General features: G+C 49.1%; 1 protein-coding gene across 1 annotated transcript in view; it reads right to left on the bottom strand.

Annotated features, from left to right (window-relative positions):
* gria3a (glutamate receptor, ionotropic, AMPA 3a) overlaps window positions 1-19,635 on the bottom strand; it is a gene marked incomplete at both ends in the record, with an annotated part of 54,053 nt that overhangs the window by 6,388 nt on the left and 28,030 nt on the right. Inside the window, 9 exons of the mRNA XM_084473655.1 lie at window positions 838-952; window positions 1,902-2,149; window positions 7,028-7,226; window positions 10,430-10,803; window positions 12,116-12,322; window positions 14,340-14,447; window positions 15,987-16,091; window positions 16,642-16,809; window positions 17,747-17,908. Coding sequence (XP_084329781.1) covers window positions 838-952; window positions 1,902-2,149; window positions 7,028-7,226; window positions 10,430-10,803; window positions 12,116-12,322; window positions 14,340-14,447; window positions 15,987-16,091; window positions 16,642-16,809; window positions 17,747-17,908 — 1,686 coding nt within the window. The remainder of the gene's footprint in view (window positions 1-837; window positions 953-1,901; window positions 2,150-7,027; window positions 7,227-10,429; window positions 10,804-12,115; window positions 12,323-14,339; window positions 14,448-15,986; window positions 16,092-16,641; window positions 16,810-17,746; window positions 17,909-19,635) is intronic.

Below are 19,635 nucleotides of genomic sequence, written 5' to 3'. Positions count from 1 at the left end.
ATGGAAGGGCGTGACTTTGGACATCATAATGATCTTAAGTTGGACTTTATGTATTCTGATATAAAATGTTGTTAAATGTGGCCCATGTTGGTTATGGTTCACCTGAATACCTCCACAGTGGGGGCGGGGCATGGATGAGTCTTTGGCTGGTCTTGGGTCCCGGTGGCGGACCAAGACCACCCAAGCGGACTGTGAGAGGAGGGTGATGTCTGACCTGTGGGGTCTCCATGGCGTCATTAGAATTCTCACGTTTTTTTGCCCGTCATGCTTCGTCCCCTCAAGACCCCGCTGTTCGCCTCGCAACCCCGACACCGCCCCCTGACCCCCAAAAACCTGACCCCCTGACTTCCACTCCCCTGACCCCCAGACCTCCACTATCATGACCCCCAAAACCCTGAACCCCAAAACCCGACTACCTCCTCCCTGATCTTCACTCCCCTGACCCCCACTACCCTGACCCCCACTAACCTGACCCCCCACTACCACGACGCCCACCTGACCCCCTACCTCAGGTTCTGAGCAGAGAACCACAGATATCCATCCTTCTCTATTGGCCTGTGGATATAAAAACCAGAGGGAAGGTTCCTGTCTTTCATGACCACAGACCAAAGCTCCCTTGACCAAACTAGTGCCTCATCCTCGCTAATCCAAAACGAATCAATTCTTCTCGTTTAGCCAACAAAGGGTTCCTGGTTCGATCCCCGCTGCTAACTGTAGGACTACAAATGCACCTCTTAGCAGCTGGTTTTAGTTGGGTTAAATTTGGTGGTTATTTGTTTGCGGACCGCCTTGCCGATTACTCTAAAGAACTACAGTGGCCAAGACGTGAAGGCTGACCTTGGAGTCCCCTCCCCCGCTGCCACACTCCCCCTTGTCGTACCACCATTTGTTTTTCAGTTTGTCCAACAGGCCCTGCTCGTTCAGTTTTAACACTGCCAGGTTAACAGCATTTCTTGAAACGATAAAACATAACTTGGTAAATACACAGGGCCGTGAGAATCTAATGTTGCGTGTTAGTGAGTAACGGGAGTCACATATCATTGGCCGAGGGGGGAGACAGGAGAACAGATTGACGGTGGAGATGGTCAGGCCGGGGTGGGGGTGCTGGGTGTTTAGGAGCTGAGGGGGTTCTCTGTTGGAGAGGTGGTGCAGGGTGGTGGGGTGGGGGTGCTGGGTGTTTAGGAGCTGAGGAGGGGCTCTGCTGGAGAGGTGGTGTAGGGTGTTTTCATAGAGGATAGATGACCACATCCAGCATGCACATTGACAGTCAGCACAGCATCTCAAGAAGCACGTGTGAAACACTCAATAAATATCCAGTCTGGCACAAGACAGGGGGGAGGGGGGTATTCTGGGAAATCATAGTAAACCAAAAAGGGTTATGGGAAGGGTTGTGATCTCACATATACATCTTGAGTAAATGCTCTTAATGAAGGAAGACAAAAACAGATAGATGGACAACTGGACAGAAGGATGGATGGACAGAGAGGTGGATAGAGAGAGAGTTGGATAGATAGAGCGAGAGAGACAGAGATAGATGGACAGATGTACTGTATAGACAGAGAGATAGATGGATAGACAGAGATAGACAGATGGATGTGAATAGTAAATGGCTGAATCAAGATAAAATAATTGCCATAACGTCCTTGTTGATATTAAGTGAGTGGGGAGTGAGAAGAAGGTTAAATCAGGATAAATAACAGGTTAAACATTAACATCACATGTGATGAGTGAGAAGTAAAGGGTTAAATAACATGTGAGGAGGTAAGGTTAAAATAATGAGATGGGTGAGAAGTAAAGGTTAAGTCCCATGTGGGGCGTGAGGGGGGGGGGGGGGTCTGGGGACATCAGGGGGGGTGGGCTACCATAACAACATGGAGGTATTGTTATAATATCCCACCCACCTTAATGCCGACCCTTTGGGCGTGGCCACGCCGTAGCCCTTGGAGTCCAGGTTGCCGCCCACTTTCATGGTGTCGCAGGGCTTCCTCTGCTCGATGTACTCGTTCATGGTGGACTCCAGCAGGAAGGCGAACTTCCCCTTGGACTTGCGGACGCGCGCCACCCCGTCCGGCGTGGTCTTGGCGAAGACAGACGGCTCGGCCGACTTCATGTAGGACCACATCTTCTCGTACACCCCGATCTTGGAGCGCTGCGATGGGGGGTAAACCGGTCAGCTCAGTGGTAACGTTTCGTTGGAGAAAATACAAAAGTACAAAAGTACAAATGTAAAAGGAATTTGTTGAGCTGCAGGCATCGTTCTGCGATAACAATAAAATAAATAATAAATACAACTTGGGTGGGTGGGATGGACCAGACGAAGGGTCTTTGTTCATGGTAGCTTCTACAGGTAACGTGTTCCCTGTTGAACGGTGAAGCTGAGGAAACAAACCCGACGGCTGCGACTGCGGTGTGTCAGGTAGTTTGCTCCAGCCCCAGCCAGACCTTTACAGGAGGTCAGGAAGTGGTTCTGGTGGGCGTCGTGGGGCTGAGCCTCCACCTGACCGGGCCGCCCACGGCGAGACGGCCTCCGTCGCTGGCTTCTAAAAACAGCCGGCGAGCTGCAGACAGTCGCCCACCAGGGAGTCGGCGGGCAGCTGTCCGCAAGGAGAAGGTCCAATATGGAGGACTGCAGAGGCGGCTGATGTGACCTTCTGCTGAGGAGCGAGACATCGCAGAGAGACAAAAAAGTACTTCCAGTCCCCAGACGACCCCGGAGAGACTGTTCCGTCCCGAGGTGGAGATACGATCTGCTGAGTCAGGAGGAGTCATGACCCAAACAAGCGGGAAATCGAGAGCAACACCGAGTGCCATCACGTGTTCCGTGACATTTGACCGGAACCCGACAGTTGAAGTATCGTCTACCTTCAGATTCTGCCTCTTAAAACCCCCTCCAGTCCCTGGGGCGTTAGTGACCCACACAGAGGGAGACGCGAGGGGGGGGGGGGGGGGTGGACCACCAAGACAGATCCTGCAGCAGAATAAAACGTCTTCTATCCATTCCACTACATACAGACTAAAGGTCAGTGAACCTTAGGCTTATCGACTTTCTTCAGATAATCCCCGTTGGGGCGGTGTGTGGGAACAAAAATGTCAGAATCCACCCCTGCGAAGTCCCTGCACCTATCAGGCCCCTAGAGAAAAGGTCTGGACAATCGGAGAGCTGGAGAATTCACAACGAGCGGGTGGGCGCGCTGCTGACGCGTCGATGACGTTTCTACCATGCGACTGGCGTGACCGGGAGCGTAGCGGAGTGTAGCTGCTCCGTACTTTTCCTGTATTATGCGTTCCAACGTGTATTATGCGTTCTTTTCGCTTTCCACTCTTCTGTTGATATTGCGGATACCTCAAAACAAGTTCGGCACTGACATCACCGCAAAAAGACAAAGAGTTGGAAGCCTCGGCCGCTCTCTTCGACGCGATGTGAACAAAACACTGCGACTTGCGCTGTATACTTTTTTACGTTACGTCCTACACGCCCCACCCGGGCACCGCCTCTCGCCTAAAGTGTCGCCGGTGTGTGTGTGTGAACCCGTCTGATGCGGTTTACCCCCCCGTTGGGTGTTGTACGTGTGAAAGGGCAACTCCGGATCATCTCCGGACCTGTTCTCCGGGGTTCATCCAGCGTTCACGTGTGAAAGGCCTATGAGTCAGTTCGGATATATCTGCTCCCTGGGCTGCTCAGAGAGAAGCTCTTGATCCAAACACACTCTGAGCCGAGGGGGCGGAGGGATTGGCTCCATTCAACTGTTCCGGTGATCTGATCTGGGCCAATCACAACCTCAGACTTTGTAGCCAATCATGATGGTTATATGGGACCATATCCGCTGGAATATGCAAACATAAGTATTGAAAAACAGTAGAGACGTTGGGATGGGTGTAGGGATAATGACGCAGTCCATGAATCACTATAATGTCCTGTTAGGATACAATGAAGAATCCTTGGCCCTCCAAGACGACTCAGTGTCTGGTTGAGCTTCTAGTCTAGCAAACACCTGGAGATTTAGGCAGGGAGGGTTAGTGGAATCTTGGAAGTCTTTTGGTATGCAGCCAATTCTCCTCCCCCCCCACGTGGCCCGACACCGTGGCCTTCAGCGGTGTTAAATCACAGCCTGCCCTCCCTCAAGGTGTGCTCACCAGCGCACGCAAGATTGAAAGTTTCGTGCGCATCAATTTTTCAAGGACATGCATTTTTAAATTCTAAGTACGCTTCTATCACAGACTCCTGCTGAGCAGCTGTTGATGAAAGGTTGGCTCTAGTTGGGACCTGAGATCTGCCTGCAGAGTTGGGCTGTGATATCTGCCCTCGGAGACGCCAGTCAGACCCGCTGGTCCAGCATCGATAGAGTAGATGTTCTATGAAAGCAGGACCATGAGAAGATCAGTAGATATTCTTTGAAAGCAGGACCATGAGAAAACCAGTAGATATTCTGTGGAGGCACAACCATGAGAAGACCAGTGGATCACCCCCTGGCATCTACTCAGAGCAGCACCAAACCACCAGCATTAGCCATGAAACAGATAATGAGAAGGAGGTAGGGAAGGGAACAGGAACTCCTGCCTGGCTCCTAACGGCAGCGTTCTCTGCCTCCTGGCCAAACTCCCAACCCTTGTGCCAACACGGGCCTCTGCTCCCCCTGCTCTCTAATTGGATGGCTTCGCTGCTCACATCTCGTCCGTGATCGCCGGCGTGTTTTCGTTTGAACTACATTATGAACTAAGCGGTTCCTGTGTGCTTTACTGCAAAGCAAACCACACACACACTGCCCTCAGCTCCCCTCGTCCCCCCGGACCCACAGTGTCCCTCCTCCCCCCTCCCTCCTAATCTGGTGGAGATGGAGAGAGCGGCTAACCCCGGGACGCTAACGTCTCATCAGACCACTGCCAGCACTGACATCCCCCCCACCACCCCCCACCCACCTGGAGCAAATTAGCCCCGCTGCTCCGAGAGACCTCACACACACCTCCCCCCTCTCTGTCTGACACACACACACACACACACACACACACACACACACACACACACACACAGCTGAGGTGGTCCCACAGGCCACTGACAGCAGGCCAGTCATCTCCGTGCCAACAGATGCTGAGGGTATTTGTAGGTCCGGCCTCCGCTCATCAAACCATCTGGCATCAGAGGAGAGGGGTCTCCGGGTCCATCTCGCAGGGGTCTTCAGCATAGCTGGACCACCGTGAGCAGAGTAATATCCCCTCCTACCCTCATATCATCACACAAACAGATGCCTGCCTCCTAGTTTGGTATCCCTTATCATTTCTACTCATCTTCTGGTATTTGGCTTTTGAAAACCGATGTTTGTCCCCTACGAGCTTCCTTAGGTCTCAGTGCTGTTGTGGAAGAGGAAGTCCAGGAGAACCCGGATCTTCATGACGACACGATGAGCTCACCTCCACTCATACCTTCGCCAGCGTTACAAAGTTACCCACGCGACAGCTCGCATTAAGTCATCACAGAACCACACCGCTGTGATTCTGTCCGGGATGGATTCAAGATTCAAGCCTAACGACTGTGGAGCTTCAGTCGAGAAGGAGAAGGAGCTCTGGCCTGGCGTGGGGGCGGACTCATGGACCGACGGAGCAAACGACAGCGCGACCTGTCACATCCTGTCAGCTCCGCGTATTGTTTCATTAAGAAGGCATTAAGGGGAGGCTGGGGACGGACAGTGGACTCGGGCCAGTCGCTGCTTCATCCTGGGCGTGCAGACCGTGAGACCACAGCAGCGCTCGTGTTATCAACGATTACTGGCTGTGATAACCAGTGAACGACAGCAGCAGGACGCCTGGTGCTCATCGACCCTAGGCAGGGAGCTCAGGAGAGTGTCGCTTTTGAAAAAATCTACAGTCACAAAGCAGCCACAAGCTTGTAGATCAACTTCAGACTCAGTGAGACAAATTGACAAAACCAAATACGCAAATAACAATTATGCGATTGCTCATGCACCACAATGCAGTGCAGTGTTTACATTGGCTCAGTCCCGACCACATCCAGATCTCCAGAGTGAACGAATGAAAGAGTGCGCGTGGAGACACTGGCTGCGGCTCTCCGGGGGGGAAGTGAGATAGCTATCATGTCATCCAAGATCATATCAACACGCACGCTGCAGGGTCAGAGACACGCTATCTGGAGGTGCTGCAGCGTCCAGTTCCACCACGGGGCCTGTCCTGGGTCTGTACTGAGACTACTGGGTCTGTACTGAGACTACTGGGTCTGTGCTGCTGTTCTGAGACTACTGGGTCTGGAGTGGTTCTACTGGGTCTGGACTGAGACTACTGGGTCTGTGCTGCTGTTCTGAGACTACTGGGTCTGTACCGAGACATCTGGGTCTGTACTGAGACTACAGGATCTGTACCGAGACCACTGGGTCTGGACTGGTTCTACTGGGTCTGGACTGAGACTACTGGGTCTGGACTGGTTCTACTGGGTCTGGACTGAGACTACTGGGTCTGTACTGAGACTACTGGGTCTGTACCGAGACATCTGGGTCTGTACTGAGACTACTGGGTCTGTACCGAGACCACTGGGTCTGGACTGGTTCTACTGGGTCTGGACTGAGACTACTGGGTCTGGACTGAGACTACTGGGTCTGTACCGAGACATCTGGGTCTGTACTGAGACTACTGGGTCTGGACTGAGACTACTGGTTCTGTACTGCTGTTCTGAGACTACTGGGTCTGTACTGAGACTACTGGGTCTGTACTGCTGTTCTGAGACTACTGGGTCTGTACTGAGACTACTGGGTCTGTACTGCTGTTCTGAGACTACTGGGTCTGTACTGAGACTACTGGGTCTGTGCTGCTGTTCTGAGGCTACTGGGTCTGGACTGGTTCTACTGGGTCTGTACTGAGACAACCTGGTCTATACTGGGACTACTGGGGTCTGTAGTGAGACTACTGGGAGTTAAGGGGAGCTGAGGAGCTATGCTGACTTATCAACTAGTGATCAGCAGGACCTTCTGTCTGGAGGAAGCAATGCCAGCCACCGGTATCTCAGCGGGGTTCTGACTCCTACCCTGAAGAACTCCTTGGTGGAGCCGGAGTCCAGCGTCCCGTAGGCGATCTCGGTCTGCTTGGCCAGGTCCTCGGCGCTCTCGATGGGCGACACCATCCTCTCCACGGTGAGGAAGGCCGCCAGGTTGGCCGTGTAGGAGGAGATGATGATGAGGGTGAAGAACCACCACACGCCCCCCACGATGCGGCCCGACAGAGACCTTGCAGAGGGGCGGAGACACGACAGACATGACAGAAGCCAACCACCACCTGCTGGGGGGGCGGTGAGAGCTAAAGCTGAGCTAGCTATTTCTGGTCTGTTTGTGTTCAGTCGTTCAGCGGAGGCTTTCACCCAAAGCACCCGGAGCAGGAGGGCTTGTTCAGAACGCTTCCAGAAGGAGCAGGAGGGCTGGGAGCCTCCGCTCAAGGCTGCAGGTCAGGCTGCTGACCTGCAGCCTGACCCTTAAAAATAGTACTTAGCATAGTGTAGCATCTTATCCTAGCTATCTTTGTTGTATACGGTGAATGGGTTAACATAGCGATTTTCTTGGCACTTACTGTACCGACAGCGATATATTGTTTCTCTTCTTCTGACAAATGTACTTATTGTGAGTCGCTTTGGCTAAATGCTTCTGCTAAATGCCATAAATGTAAATGTAGAGGAGGTTGGGCCTGTTTGTCAAGACATGCAGTACGGCCCAACGTGACCCAGGTATTCTCCTCAGCGACTTGGATGAAGGCCTCTGAATGAGCAAAGCCAACGGCACGGAACTTGACACGTAACGCTATTCCTGCACAGGGGAAATACCATTTTAAATATCAATATTCACAAGTTATCTTTTAATGGCCTGAGTCCCTTTACGATCGGAGGATCGGATTGAATCCTCAGGGCACCCCTATAGTTACCATAGTTACGCGTGGTTGCTACTAGTTTCCTGCAGAATTGCGTAGACTGTCGGGAATCATTTGCTTTTCAAATCATTACAACTGAAAATGAGATTCTATGATTATATTTGAGCCCAGTGAAGGAACCTGACACCACTCCTGTCCCACATTTGAAGTATGACGTTTCTGAACTGAGTCCCCACGGTGTGTAACTAGAGAGGTGGCCCTGCTTCTGTGTGCTGCTACCCTGCTCTGTCTGGGACTCAGTGAAGCTCAGAGCGAGTCTCTCTGATGTCAGAGTAGGACTGGCTTGAGGGTAAGATAGAGAGGAGGAGGAGGAGGAGGAGGGGGTGGTAAGATGGAGGAGGAGGGAAAGGAGAGGGTGGTAAGATGAGGAGGAGGAGGAGAGGGTGGTAAGATGAGGAGGAGGAGGTGGTAAGATGGAGGAGGGTAAGGAGAGGGTGATAAGATGAGGAGGAGGAGGTGAGAAAATGACGAGGAGGTGGTAAGAGAGAGAAGAGGAGGAGGGGGGATGGTAAAATAGAGGGAGGAGGAGAGTTGCAGGTGGTAAGATAATAGAGATGTTCACTTTGTCAACACATTCTGACTGTAGAGGAGGGGAAGAGCAGGAATGAGGCTTCCCAAGCAATAACGGCTCACAGCTTCTGTCAGTCTTCAGTGTGTGTGTGTGTGTGTGTGTGTGTGTGTGTGTGTGTGTGTGTGTGTGTGTGTGTGTGTGTGTGTGTGTGTGTGTGTGTGTGTCACTTCACTCGTTCAATTCTTCATGGATTTCTGTTTCTGGCAGGAGATCAGAAACCATGACGGAAGTCATGGTTGAAGTCCCTTTAGACTGAGAGCATGCTTACAGCTAACTTTAGCGTGTTCAACATGCTATCTAGCTAACTGTTGAACCAATGAATGACCTATCTAACTAGAAGCTAGTCTCTGTTCCACATGCTAAATGCTAGCTAGCTAGAGGCTGGTCCATGCTAGCTAACTAGCTGACTACAGTCCCTAACTAACTAAGCTCCAGGTGAAATGGTGCTTTGTGTTTATGCGGAAATGAATCCAGTTTGGTCGTTGAGCTGGATCTGTGCTATCAAGGGGAAAATTAACTTTCCCTGGTAAATGGGACTTAATGAGACCGTCATTGTCTGCTCCAGAGTTCAAGCACGGCTGTGAATTCAAAGTGGTTCCCGCATTGATTCATTAATCTGTTAATTGACATGTCATCTAACCACACTCCACCCTGCTTCTGGACACCACAGATGACGGGGCATGAGCGGAGGGTGGATGGTGATGGTGTTGATGGGTGGAGGTGATCGGGTGGGTGAATACCGTGGACTCCAGAAGACCCAGAAGCCCCGACTCGTTCTACCACCATGACCAGCGGAGACATGGGACATGCAGCAAAAACACGGTAGCCCTCCAAGAGCCGTGACGAAAGAGGAAGGTTCTCTGTGCATTCTAGCCTCCTCAGCATGGTGGATACAAGTTAGTTAGTGGCTAGGCTGGTGTCTCAGCGTAGTGGATACAAGTTAGTTAGTGGCTAGGCTGGTGTCTGGACACGGTGGATACAAGTTAGTTATTGGCTAGGCTGGTGTCTGAGCGTGGTGGATACAAGTTAGTTAGTGGCTAGGCTGGTGTCTGGACACGGTGGATACAAGTTAGTTATTGGCTAGGCTGGTGTCTGAGCGTGGTGGATACAAGTTAGTTAGTGGCTAGGCTGGTGTCTCAGCGTGGTGGATACAAGTTAGTTAGTGGCTAGGCTGGTGTCTCAGCATGGTGGATACGAGTTAGTTAGTGGCTAGGCTTGCGTCTCAGTGTGGTTGATACAAGTTAGTTAGTGAGTAGACTGGTCTGCTAAAGCTGAATAATCAGATGACGTTCATCTCATCAAGTAAGATACTTGTATACTGATTACCGCTTTAACATAACTGTTAACGGAATAATAGGAATATTTAACTTGATTACATTGATTTGAGCATTTTCCCATCAAGGTACTTTAAGTTTAGATCTGTCATTATATATATCTCACGTTAACAGTGTCTCCTCTCCGCTACGTTGCACTGGGTTTAAAATAACGCGGAAACGCTAAACATGCTTGTTAATCTATCTTCTGAATCAGCCGTTTCTAAATGGAGTGAACGCAAATCTCTTTTGGTGCATGCATTAAATTAATATATCAACCTTAGTGTGTAAAAGGGGTTTAGGTGACAAAGTATATCGAATGATGATCCCAGTCATCTAGATGTCCTCAACACTTTATGCTTCGGAATAAGTCGATTCACTGAGCAGACTTTAGGTCAGTTCATATTTGGACCATTGCGAGGTTAAGGGTGTCTTGGTGCGCAGGTAAACACTCCATGAAACAACAGGATGGGATGGATATGGGCTGAGGTGGAGGATGAGGAGGCGACAGAAGACCTCAACATAACATATATGCACCATGGCGAATGGCAGGGAGGGATGGACCGTAAAATGCAGAGAGAGCCGATGAGAACGTGGACCATGAGGAGGTGGGGACGGAAGGACCAACCTTGGAGAGATATCGCATCCTTGCTGCATGAAGGCGCCCAGCGAGAACCAGAGGCTGTTAAAAATGCCAAAGTCGTTGGGTGGGTCTGGCGGGCTCTGGGGGTCTTTGGCCTCGTCGCTCTCGTCCAGGTGCCACTCGTAGGGGCTGAAGCGGCTGACCAGGAACAGCACCACGCTCACGCCGATGTAGGCGAACACGATGCACATCCAGATCTCGTAGGCCAGCGGGTCCAGGAAGGAGAACACGCCGGGTTTGGACTTCTGGGGCTTCTTGATCATGATGGAGATGCCCAGGGACATGAAGGGCTTGGAGAAGTCGATCACCTCCTCGCGCACCAGGGTGATGGTCAGAGGCGCCACGGCGATGTCGGCCCTCTGGGAATACAGGAACATCAGAGTGAGGAACCACCACTAAACACAGGAACATCAGAGTGAGGAACCACCACTACACAGGAACATCAGAGTGAGGAACCACCACTTAACACAGGAACATCAGAGTGAGGAACCACCACTAAACACAGGAACATCAGAGTGAGGAACCACCACTACACAGGAACATCAGAGTGAGGAACCACCACTAAACACAGGAACATTAGTGTTAGGAACCACCACTAAACACAGGAACATCAGAGTGAGGAACCACCACTACACAGGAACATTAGTGTTAGGAACCACCACTACACAGGAACATTAGCGTTAGGAACCACCACTACACAGGAACATTAGTGTTAGGAACCACCACTAAACACAGGAACATTAGAGTAAGGAACCACCACTAAACAGGAACATCAGAATGTGGAACCACCACGAAAACAAGCCGAACCAAAGCCCGCTCCTTATCCCCATCCTCCCAACAGTGGAAACAGTTGGTGGTATTATTATTAAACCACCAGAACCACCTCTCTCCTACCGACGGATATGAAAGCCGCTCTGTGTCTTGGAGAAACTTATTATCGCTCGCTGAAATGGAGTTGATTGGAGCGGATTTGAAAGGCAGAGGAATGAAAAAGAGAGTTGAGTCACATCATCTTTGTGATCGGAGGTCTTTTGTCTGAGCGGGAAGAGGAAGACTGAGATCACAAACTGTTCCCTGATGGGGGATTCAGCCTGCGAGACAAAGACCTCCCCGCCTGAGATTCATTTTTACTCTCACACAGCAGTGCAAGTTTCACCTGCACTGCTGTCCTGGCACTGGGGAGCTGAAGCAGTTTATTTTACACCGATAATATGAAACACAAGTGGCAGAGGACCATTTATTACCGGGCAGTTTCATTGCAAACGTAAAATAACTCATTTTTCAGCATTTAAAGTATGATTTAAAGGCTACTCCCACAGGTTTCAGAAAAAAAGGAAGATTAAGGCCCTGTCCCAATTCTCCCCCTTCCCCTACATTTGAGCCCTAACCCCCTTCGCACGTTCCTGCAAAGGGGTAGGGTGTCCCAATACTTAAGGGAGCAAGGGGGGGGTGCTGTTTTCCCCTTAAAATCAACCCTTGAACGCTAGCCAGCTCGGTAGCTGACTTGCAGCTAAGAGCACTCAATGCAAAGTGGGAGAGAAATGGGACTGGGCCTACTGTGTATCTCTCTTGGTGTTCAAGAAGTTGGTCCATCTTTGGAGGGACCTGTAGAGAAGGAGATGGACCAGGAATGGAGTGGTGTGTGGAGCAGACCCCCAGGGCGGTACTCACCCCGTACACCAGCTCACCCACCATCCCGTTCCAGGTGCGGGTCTCGGGGTCCCGGGCGCCGTACTTGCCGTCGGACACGATGGACAGCTTGTAGCGTATCCCCACGTGCTTGGCGATCTCCGACGCCAGGTCGACGCAGTAGCCCTCGTACCGGTCGTTCCCGTCCAGCTGCATAAAGTTTCTCTTGTACATGACGTACGGCGCTTCCTGCCAATCACACGCGTGTTAGACGTTCACAGAGCAGGGTACGTGCTTGTGACAGTGCACGTGAAGAGCGCACGTGAAGAGTGCACGGACGAGCGGGTTGGCGTGCAGACGGATGGGATGGATGGGTCACCAAGAAGCAAAACAAACAGCAAGGTGTGTTAGGTGGAGGGGGGGGGGACGACTCTCTTCTGGTGTCCTTCTCGAGGTCTCTCCCCCCTAGGTCTGGGGAGATCCTCCTTCTGGTCCATTAGAGGCCTGAGGGCCAGGATCACCGTGGGTTTATATATACCTTTCATTATACCAATACAATTAACATGACTTGGCTGCTGGCTAGGGGGAGGGGCTCTGGCTAGGGGGAGGGGCTTCAGGTCAATAGTAGGGGCTTCTGGCTAGGGGGAGGGGCTTCAGGTCAATAGTAGGGGCTTCTGGCTAGGGGGAGGCGCTTCTGGTTTAAAGGAGGGGCTTCTGGATAGGGGGAGGGGCTCTGGCTAATGGGAGGAGCTTATGCTAATAGAGGGCTTCCTGCTAGTGGGAGGACATTCTGGTGGATGGGAGGGGCTCCTGGCTAAGGGGAGGGGCTTCTGACTAATGAGAGGAGTGTATGCGGATGGGAGGGGCTTCTGGTTTGTGGGAGGGGCTGTTGGTAGCTTCTGGGAGGGGCTACTGTGAGCTGGGAGGGGCTACAGGCGGCTTAGATGTCAGGCAGGTGTCAACAGGTATAAGAGAAGTATAAAGCCAGGGGGGAGCCGGGATACAGTTGCGTCTCTGCGCATCGGACGGGTTGGGGGAGGAATGGGGGAGGGAGGGGGAGGCAGGCGGGAGGGGGGAGGGGGAGGAGGAGGCAGGCTGGGGGGGGGTCACCTTCCAGTTCATCAGGTGTCATCAGTGACCGCAGAGAGTCTGCTTGGTACTCAACAGTGTGTGTTTGAAGAAATATTGATAATGAGTTTGCTGATAGCTAATAGGTTGATATCTAATGCTTGGTGCTAACGCTGAGCTTTATTTTTTTTTAAACATTTTATTGGATGATTTGCATCATTTCTGTATATGCTATAAATGATCAGAATCTGGTGTTTTTTTCTTTATCTAATTTACCACAAAAGCACTTTCCTTGATATTGCCTGCTCTATCCAGTTCTATCCTATCCAGGTCTATTCTACCCAGTTATATTCTGTTCTTATCTATTTCATGTAAAAAAGCTGATGGAAAAATCAGGCGTGAATCAATGTGACTATTATTCTATGGTTTCAAACACGCATGGGTGATGGATTTATGCTTTGAAATAATAACCTCAGAAACTAGGAAACCTGGGCTCCTAGTTTCCTGCTGGTGACCACTCACGGGACGATGGCTCATGGACGTGAGGCTACATGACGGTGGATGACGTTCTGGATTTGCCCAAGATGAGACATGTTGGGCAGAGGCAGAAGGAGTGTGAGGTCGTGGGCTTTAAGTGTAAGGAAGGGCGCACCCTGTCTTACATTTAACACGACCGTGATGGAGAAGATGATTGTGTTCAGGCACAACGTCCGTGTACAAATTACAGCACACAGACTGGGATCCAACCGGATGTTGGGAAACCCTACGAAACTATGGTGAGAACCTACTCTCATCTGGCGCTATTTCTACTTCCTACGTCTCTAATGGATTGGTTGTAAGCTGTATCCGTCTCTGCTGTCACTGACCGTGCACCCAATGAGAGGGAAGCTGTTTGTTTTGTACTTACGTATGCACTGAACGTGAACAAGATGGAGTCTACACACAGCTATCATATTACCAAGGCCGTTATTGTGATGTCACTACTACGACAGGCCACTGCTAAACAGAAATGTAAAGTGCTTTGGCATCCACACGGGTACACTCGAAACACTCGTCAGACTGTTTCAACGTGTAGTGAGTGGATGGAAAGCAGCCGGTAAACCTGTTCTACCCTCTCGGGACAGAAGGCCGGGGCCTCGACCCTGAGGGGCAGAAAACTTTTGGCGAGAGATTTTTAAAAGCAGCCTGGAAAGTGTACCATAATAGTAGTGACCACAATTGTTCGGTTTTCCACAGAGGAGGACTCATTGGTGACCTGGGGGTCCACTATGTACACAAACTTCTCGTACTCGTTCCAGTAGCCCATCTGAAAGCACAGAGACACGCGTTACCACGGGAACACGGCTACCATGGGAATACAGTTACCATGGATATACAGTTACCATAGGAACCCAGTTACCACAGGAACACAGGTCACCACGGGAACACAGCTACCATGGGAACACAGTTACCACGGGAATACAGGTCACCACGGGAACACAGTTACCACAGGAATACAGGTCACCACAGGAACACAGTTAACACAAGAACACTGTCACCACGGGAACACAGTTACCACGGGAACAAAGGTTACCACGGGAACAAGGGTTACCATGGGAACACACTACCACGGGAACACAGTTTATTACAGGAACACAGGTTACCATGGGAACACAGATTACCACGGGAACATGTGAGGCGGGGGAGATGGGGAACCGTAGAGAGACCAGGACAAGGAGGCGGACGGCTCTGTCCGTATAGACAGGTCAATACTGCAGTACTACTGCTAGTACTACTACTAGTACTACTACTAGCTGTTCATACTTCCAATCATATACACTACTGCTTATGCCATTTGTTAGTTGTTAACCATCAAAAAATGTCATATCTATAAAGCAGTACACTGAAATGTGGGAGTACAATTCGATCAATTCCTCAGCCCCTTACTAAATTATAAATAAAGCCAATTATAATTCAAGGCTAGTTTTTAAATAGTTTTTTAAATGAAGCATAACATGAGAAACAAATGTGCTGCCCTGTACTCCTACACTACCTCCAGTTAGTTTCTATTATCATATTGAATCTATTTATTACAAAATGTAATCCTGTGATTCCTCCTGGTGTCATCGTGAACACCTCCAGTACTCACTCTTGTGCAGACTCACACCGGGCTCTAGGGGACGCTCAGTCGGGCAAGAGGTGCTTGGCCCCTTGTAGAATGATTGTATTTGCATTGAGTGTTTGCATTGAGTTTGTCTAACAGTATTTGTTAAGGCTGCTATTAATGTGGTTGTCACGTTTTTATCAGAACACAATGAATATTTCATCAGGGACATTCTATGACAAATACTTATATATATATATATATATGTTTATACTGTGACACTATTAATCCATAACATAACATGCCATAACACCAGACACGGAACATGACTTAAACACAAGATAACATCCCATTACATAACCTAAACACAAGATGGATACCATAACATGACCTAACACAAGATGGATACCATAACATGACCTAAAGACAAGATGGATTCCATAACATGACCTAACACAAGATGGATACCATAACCTATAAACAAGATGGATTCCATAACATGACCTATAAACAAGATGGATTCCATAACATGACCTAAAGACAAGATGGATTCCATAACATGACCTATAAACAAGATGGATTCCATAACATGACCTAAAGACAAGATGGATTCCATAACATGACCTAAAGACAAGATAGATTACATAACATGACCTAAAGACAAGATGGATTCCATAACATGACCTAAAGACAAGATAGATTACATAACATGACCTAAAGACAAGATAGATTACATAACATGACCTGGTCGCCTCCTCCTACCTTCCTGGCTCCTCCGAGCTTCATCTCGTACACGTCGATGGTGAAGTTGGTTCTACGGCCGAACGTATCAAACTGGATGTTCCCTGTCATGCCCGTCACCTGTACCTGAAACACAGCAGAACTCTTTAGAACCACCCTACAACAAAGACCGGAACCCTTTAGAACCACCCTACAACACAGACAGAACCCTTTAGAACCACCCTACAACAAAGACCGGAACCCTTTAGAACCAAACTACAACACAGACAGAACCCTTCAGAACCACCCTACAACACAGACAGAACCCTTTGGAACCAAACTACAACACAGATGGAACCCTTTAGAACCAAACTACAACGCAGACAGAACCCTTCAGAACCACCCTACAACACAGACAGAACCCTTCAGAACCTACCTACCAACCTAACAACCCTAATGCACACAATAACCTTTAAAAATAAACTACACCACACAGACATTATAAACTATAACAATACACAGATAGATAAAACTACAACAAAGCAGAGACAAATTTTAAGACCAAAACTACAACACAGACATAATAAAGTACAACAACCCCACATACACAATAAACCACAACAACATGAAGACACGACAAACCGCAACACAACAACAAAGAGCCTTTAGAACCAAACTAGCACCACCCCCACACTACCATCTTGAGGGCCCTCTCGATGTCGATGCCCTGGCTCCAGGGCACGGCGGGGTTGGCCAGGCAGTCCCCGGCGCTGCCCCTCCGGGACACGTCCACGCGCTGCCGCCGCAGGTACCGGAACGCCTCCGACAGCACCAGCACCGCGTCGTGGGTCAGGGCAGACGTGTACTGACGGAGGGACGGACAGACAGGTGGAGGGACAGACAGACGAGATAGACGGAGAGACAGAAAGAGGGAGGGACAGACAGAAATACAGACGGAGGGACACACAGACAGACAGAGGTAGGGACAGACACACAGACAGATGGAAGGACAGACATAGGGACAGACAGACAGATGGAGGGACATACAGAAAGATGGAAGGACAGACAGACAGACGGATAGATGGAGAGACAGACAGTCAGAAAATAGACCAATAAGAGTCCAGTGAATACAAAAGTTGTTGCCGTGCAACGCAGCAGCCTCCTCATGCTTGTTGCGCCGTTGCCATGACAATGTGTTTCGAGCTCCGAGCTGGGCCGTATTTACCAACGCTCAGAGACCCAGATGGATGGATTTAACATTTCTAAAATGCGTCCATCTTAACAAGATTGAAGTCATGGTAATGAGACATGAAATATTAATGCTTTTAACAACACTTCGACAACACCTCCCCTCACAACTCACCAAATCAATAAATACACAATCTACACCTACTAACACAACTAATGCCTCCTTCAGAGGAGACTTCTAGCATCCAATCTTTAGATGTAGTATACATAGTATTGTGTGTATATATATATAGCATTATTTATAATTATAGTGTATATATTACACTACAGACACTATAGTATACAGTAATATATAATGATAGAGTACGTGGTGTGTATACCTTGAGAGAAGCCCTTCTGGACTCCCTCTCTTCCAGCCTCTAGATACAGTATTTGTAGTTTAGAGTATATATATATACATAGTATACAGTATATAGTGGTAGGGTTAATACCTTGAGAGGAGCGCTCCTGGACTCGGGGAACTCCCTCTCGTGCAGCCTCTAGATATAGTTGATATAGTATCTACAGTATAGAGTACTTGTATACTTGTGTACTTGTATGTATTGGTGTTGTACCTTGAGTGGCGCGCTCCGGGACTCGGGGAACTCCCTCTCGTCCAGCTTCTCCCAGCGCTGGACGAACTGCTGGACGATGGGGTTCTCAGGGCTGATGATCTGGAAGCCCGTGATGTTGGCTCCTCCAGAAACCACGCGGTCCAGACTCATGTTGGACACGCCCTGCAGAGAACAGACCATAATAATACTGTAGTACTACGTACTGTAGAACTATATACCATGTTGGAAACGCCCTGCAGAGAACAGACCATAATAATACTGTAGTACTACGTACTGTAGAACTATATACCATGTTGGAAACGCCCTGCAGAGAACAGACCTATATAATGCTGTAGTACTGCATACCATGTCGGACACGCCCTGCAGAGATATGTCATGAAGACTATATATATATATATATATATATATATATAAAACATATAACATTATACTACATACTGTAATAATCAATATCATAATAACACTGACTGTAATACTCCAGGATATCATAATACATACAATGCCACTGCATACTACCATCCTCACCAGCAGAGAGAAGAAGGCAGGACACCTTGAATAATATTTAATAATATAGGTCAACCTTCAGATGAGAGCTACGGTCCTTAATGTCTGAAGAACATGAAATGTAGTGAAAAATAACACAGATAATGTCTGGAGGGTCGTCCTCAATGACTAAATAACATCCTCTATGTATAAATGATACCTGGGCCATGGCCTTCATTAGCCTTGCAGGATGAGTATCACGTCTGTTCTGTTTCATTGAAGCGCTTTTGACAGATGTAGTCGGGTACGAGCCACATGCTGGGCCCATGTTGAATATTTTATGTGATCTTTTAATATATAATGCTATTTAACCGTAACTCACTCGTGGTGTTAGGACAGTGATGTGACCACTGTTGTAAAACCAGTGCGGACATGGATATGAAAACACAGTTTGTTTGATGGATTCGGTTTTAGTCACTGGGATGCTGTGGAATGACATGGATAGTGGTGATACTGGTTTCAACAGGGGGGAGTTCTACTGGTCAGGGTGTTTGACTTCCAGATGAACGGTTCTGGGTTCGATCCCAAATGTCCTCAGTCTACCTGGTAAGGCATCCCAGAGCCAGATGACCCCTGACCCCTACCGGCCCCTTAACAACGTGGCTCCTCTTTCACAGTGTCTGCTGAATGAGAAGTTGTTGTTGACCTCGGGTGTGTTGAATCATCATGGATGACATCACAGACTCAGGCTCCCAGCTGGAGGTCAGCAGTGGGTGGAGGCCTCTGGGGCTTCTAGGGCGGGAGGAGGAGGAGGCCTCTCGGGCCGAGGGGGTGGGAGGAGGAGGAGGAGTAGGAGGAGGAGATGGTGGCTCTCCCTGGAGCAGGACCAGTTGCTCGGTTCGGACCAGTTGCTACAATCTACAGTTTGAACCTTTGGGTGAGTAGAGTCTCTCTCTCTCTAGCTCGTCTCTCACTCGTTTGTTCGTTTGTTTGTTCTCTATGTTTGTGTGCTCTATCATGTTTATTGTTTTACCTTATTATGCTTTTATTTTCCATTTCTCACAATGTCCCTTTTAGATGTTTTAGTCATATGTTCCTCAGCCCGTGCCGGTCTTACCGTCACCGTCGCTAAAGGAGATCTTCCAACCTTTACCGAGCACCACAGGGAGTAAAGCACACCATTTGTCCCCACTGAAGGTTTCATTAAAGGTTAGATTCATGTGGAGGTCTGGTGGAGTTTTTAACTCACATTAAAACTTGATTTTGATGAAAATCTCATTATTAAGGAAGTTTAATTTGGTTTCAGGCCAGTTGGATTTAGATGAAAGGAAGTCTTTCCTTGGTGTTTTTGTTTGTTGTTTTGTTTGTCTCTCTTTTTAAATCTTGGTACACATTTTTAATATTCG

The sequence above is a fragment of the Micromesistius poutassou genome (assembly GCF_964030765.1).
Source record: "Micromesistius poutassou genome assembly, chromosome: 10".
Lineage (NCBI taxonomy): Eukaryota > Metazoa > Chordata > Actinopteri > Gadiformes > Gadidae > Micromesistius > Micromesistius poutassou.
This window is presented reverse-complemented; position numbering and strand designations above follow the sequence as displayed.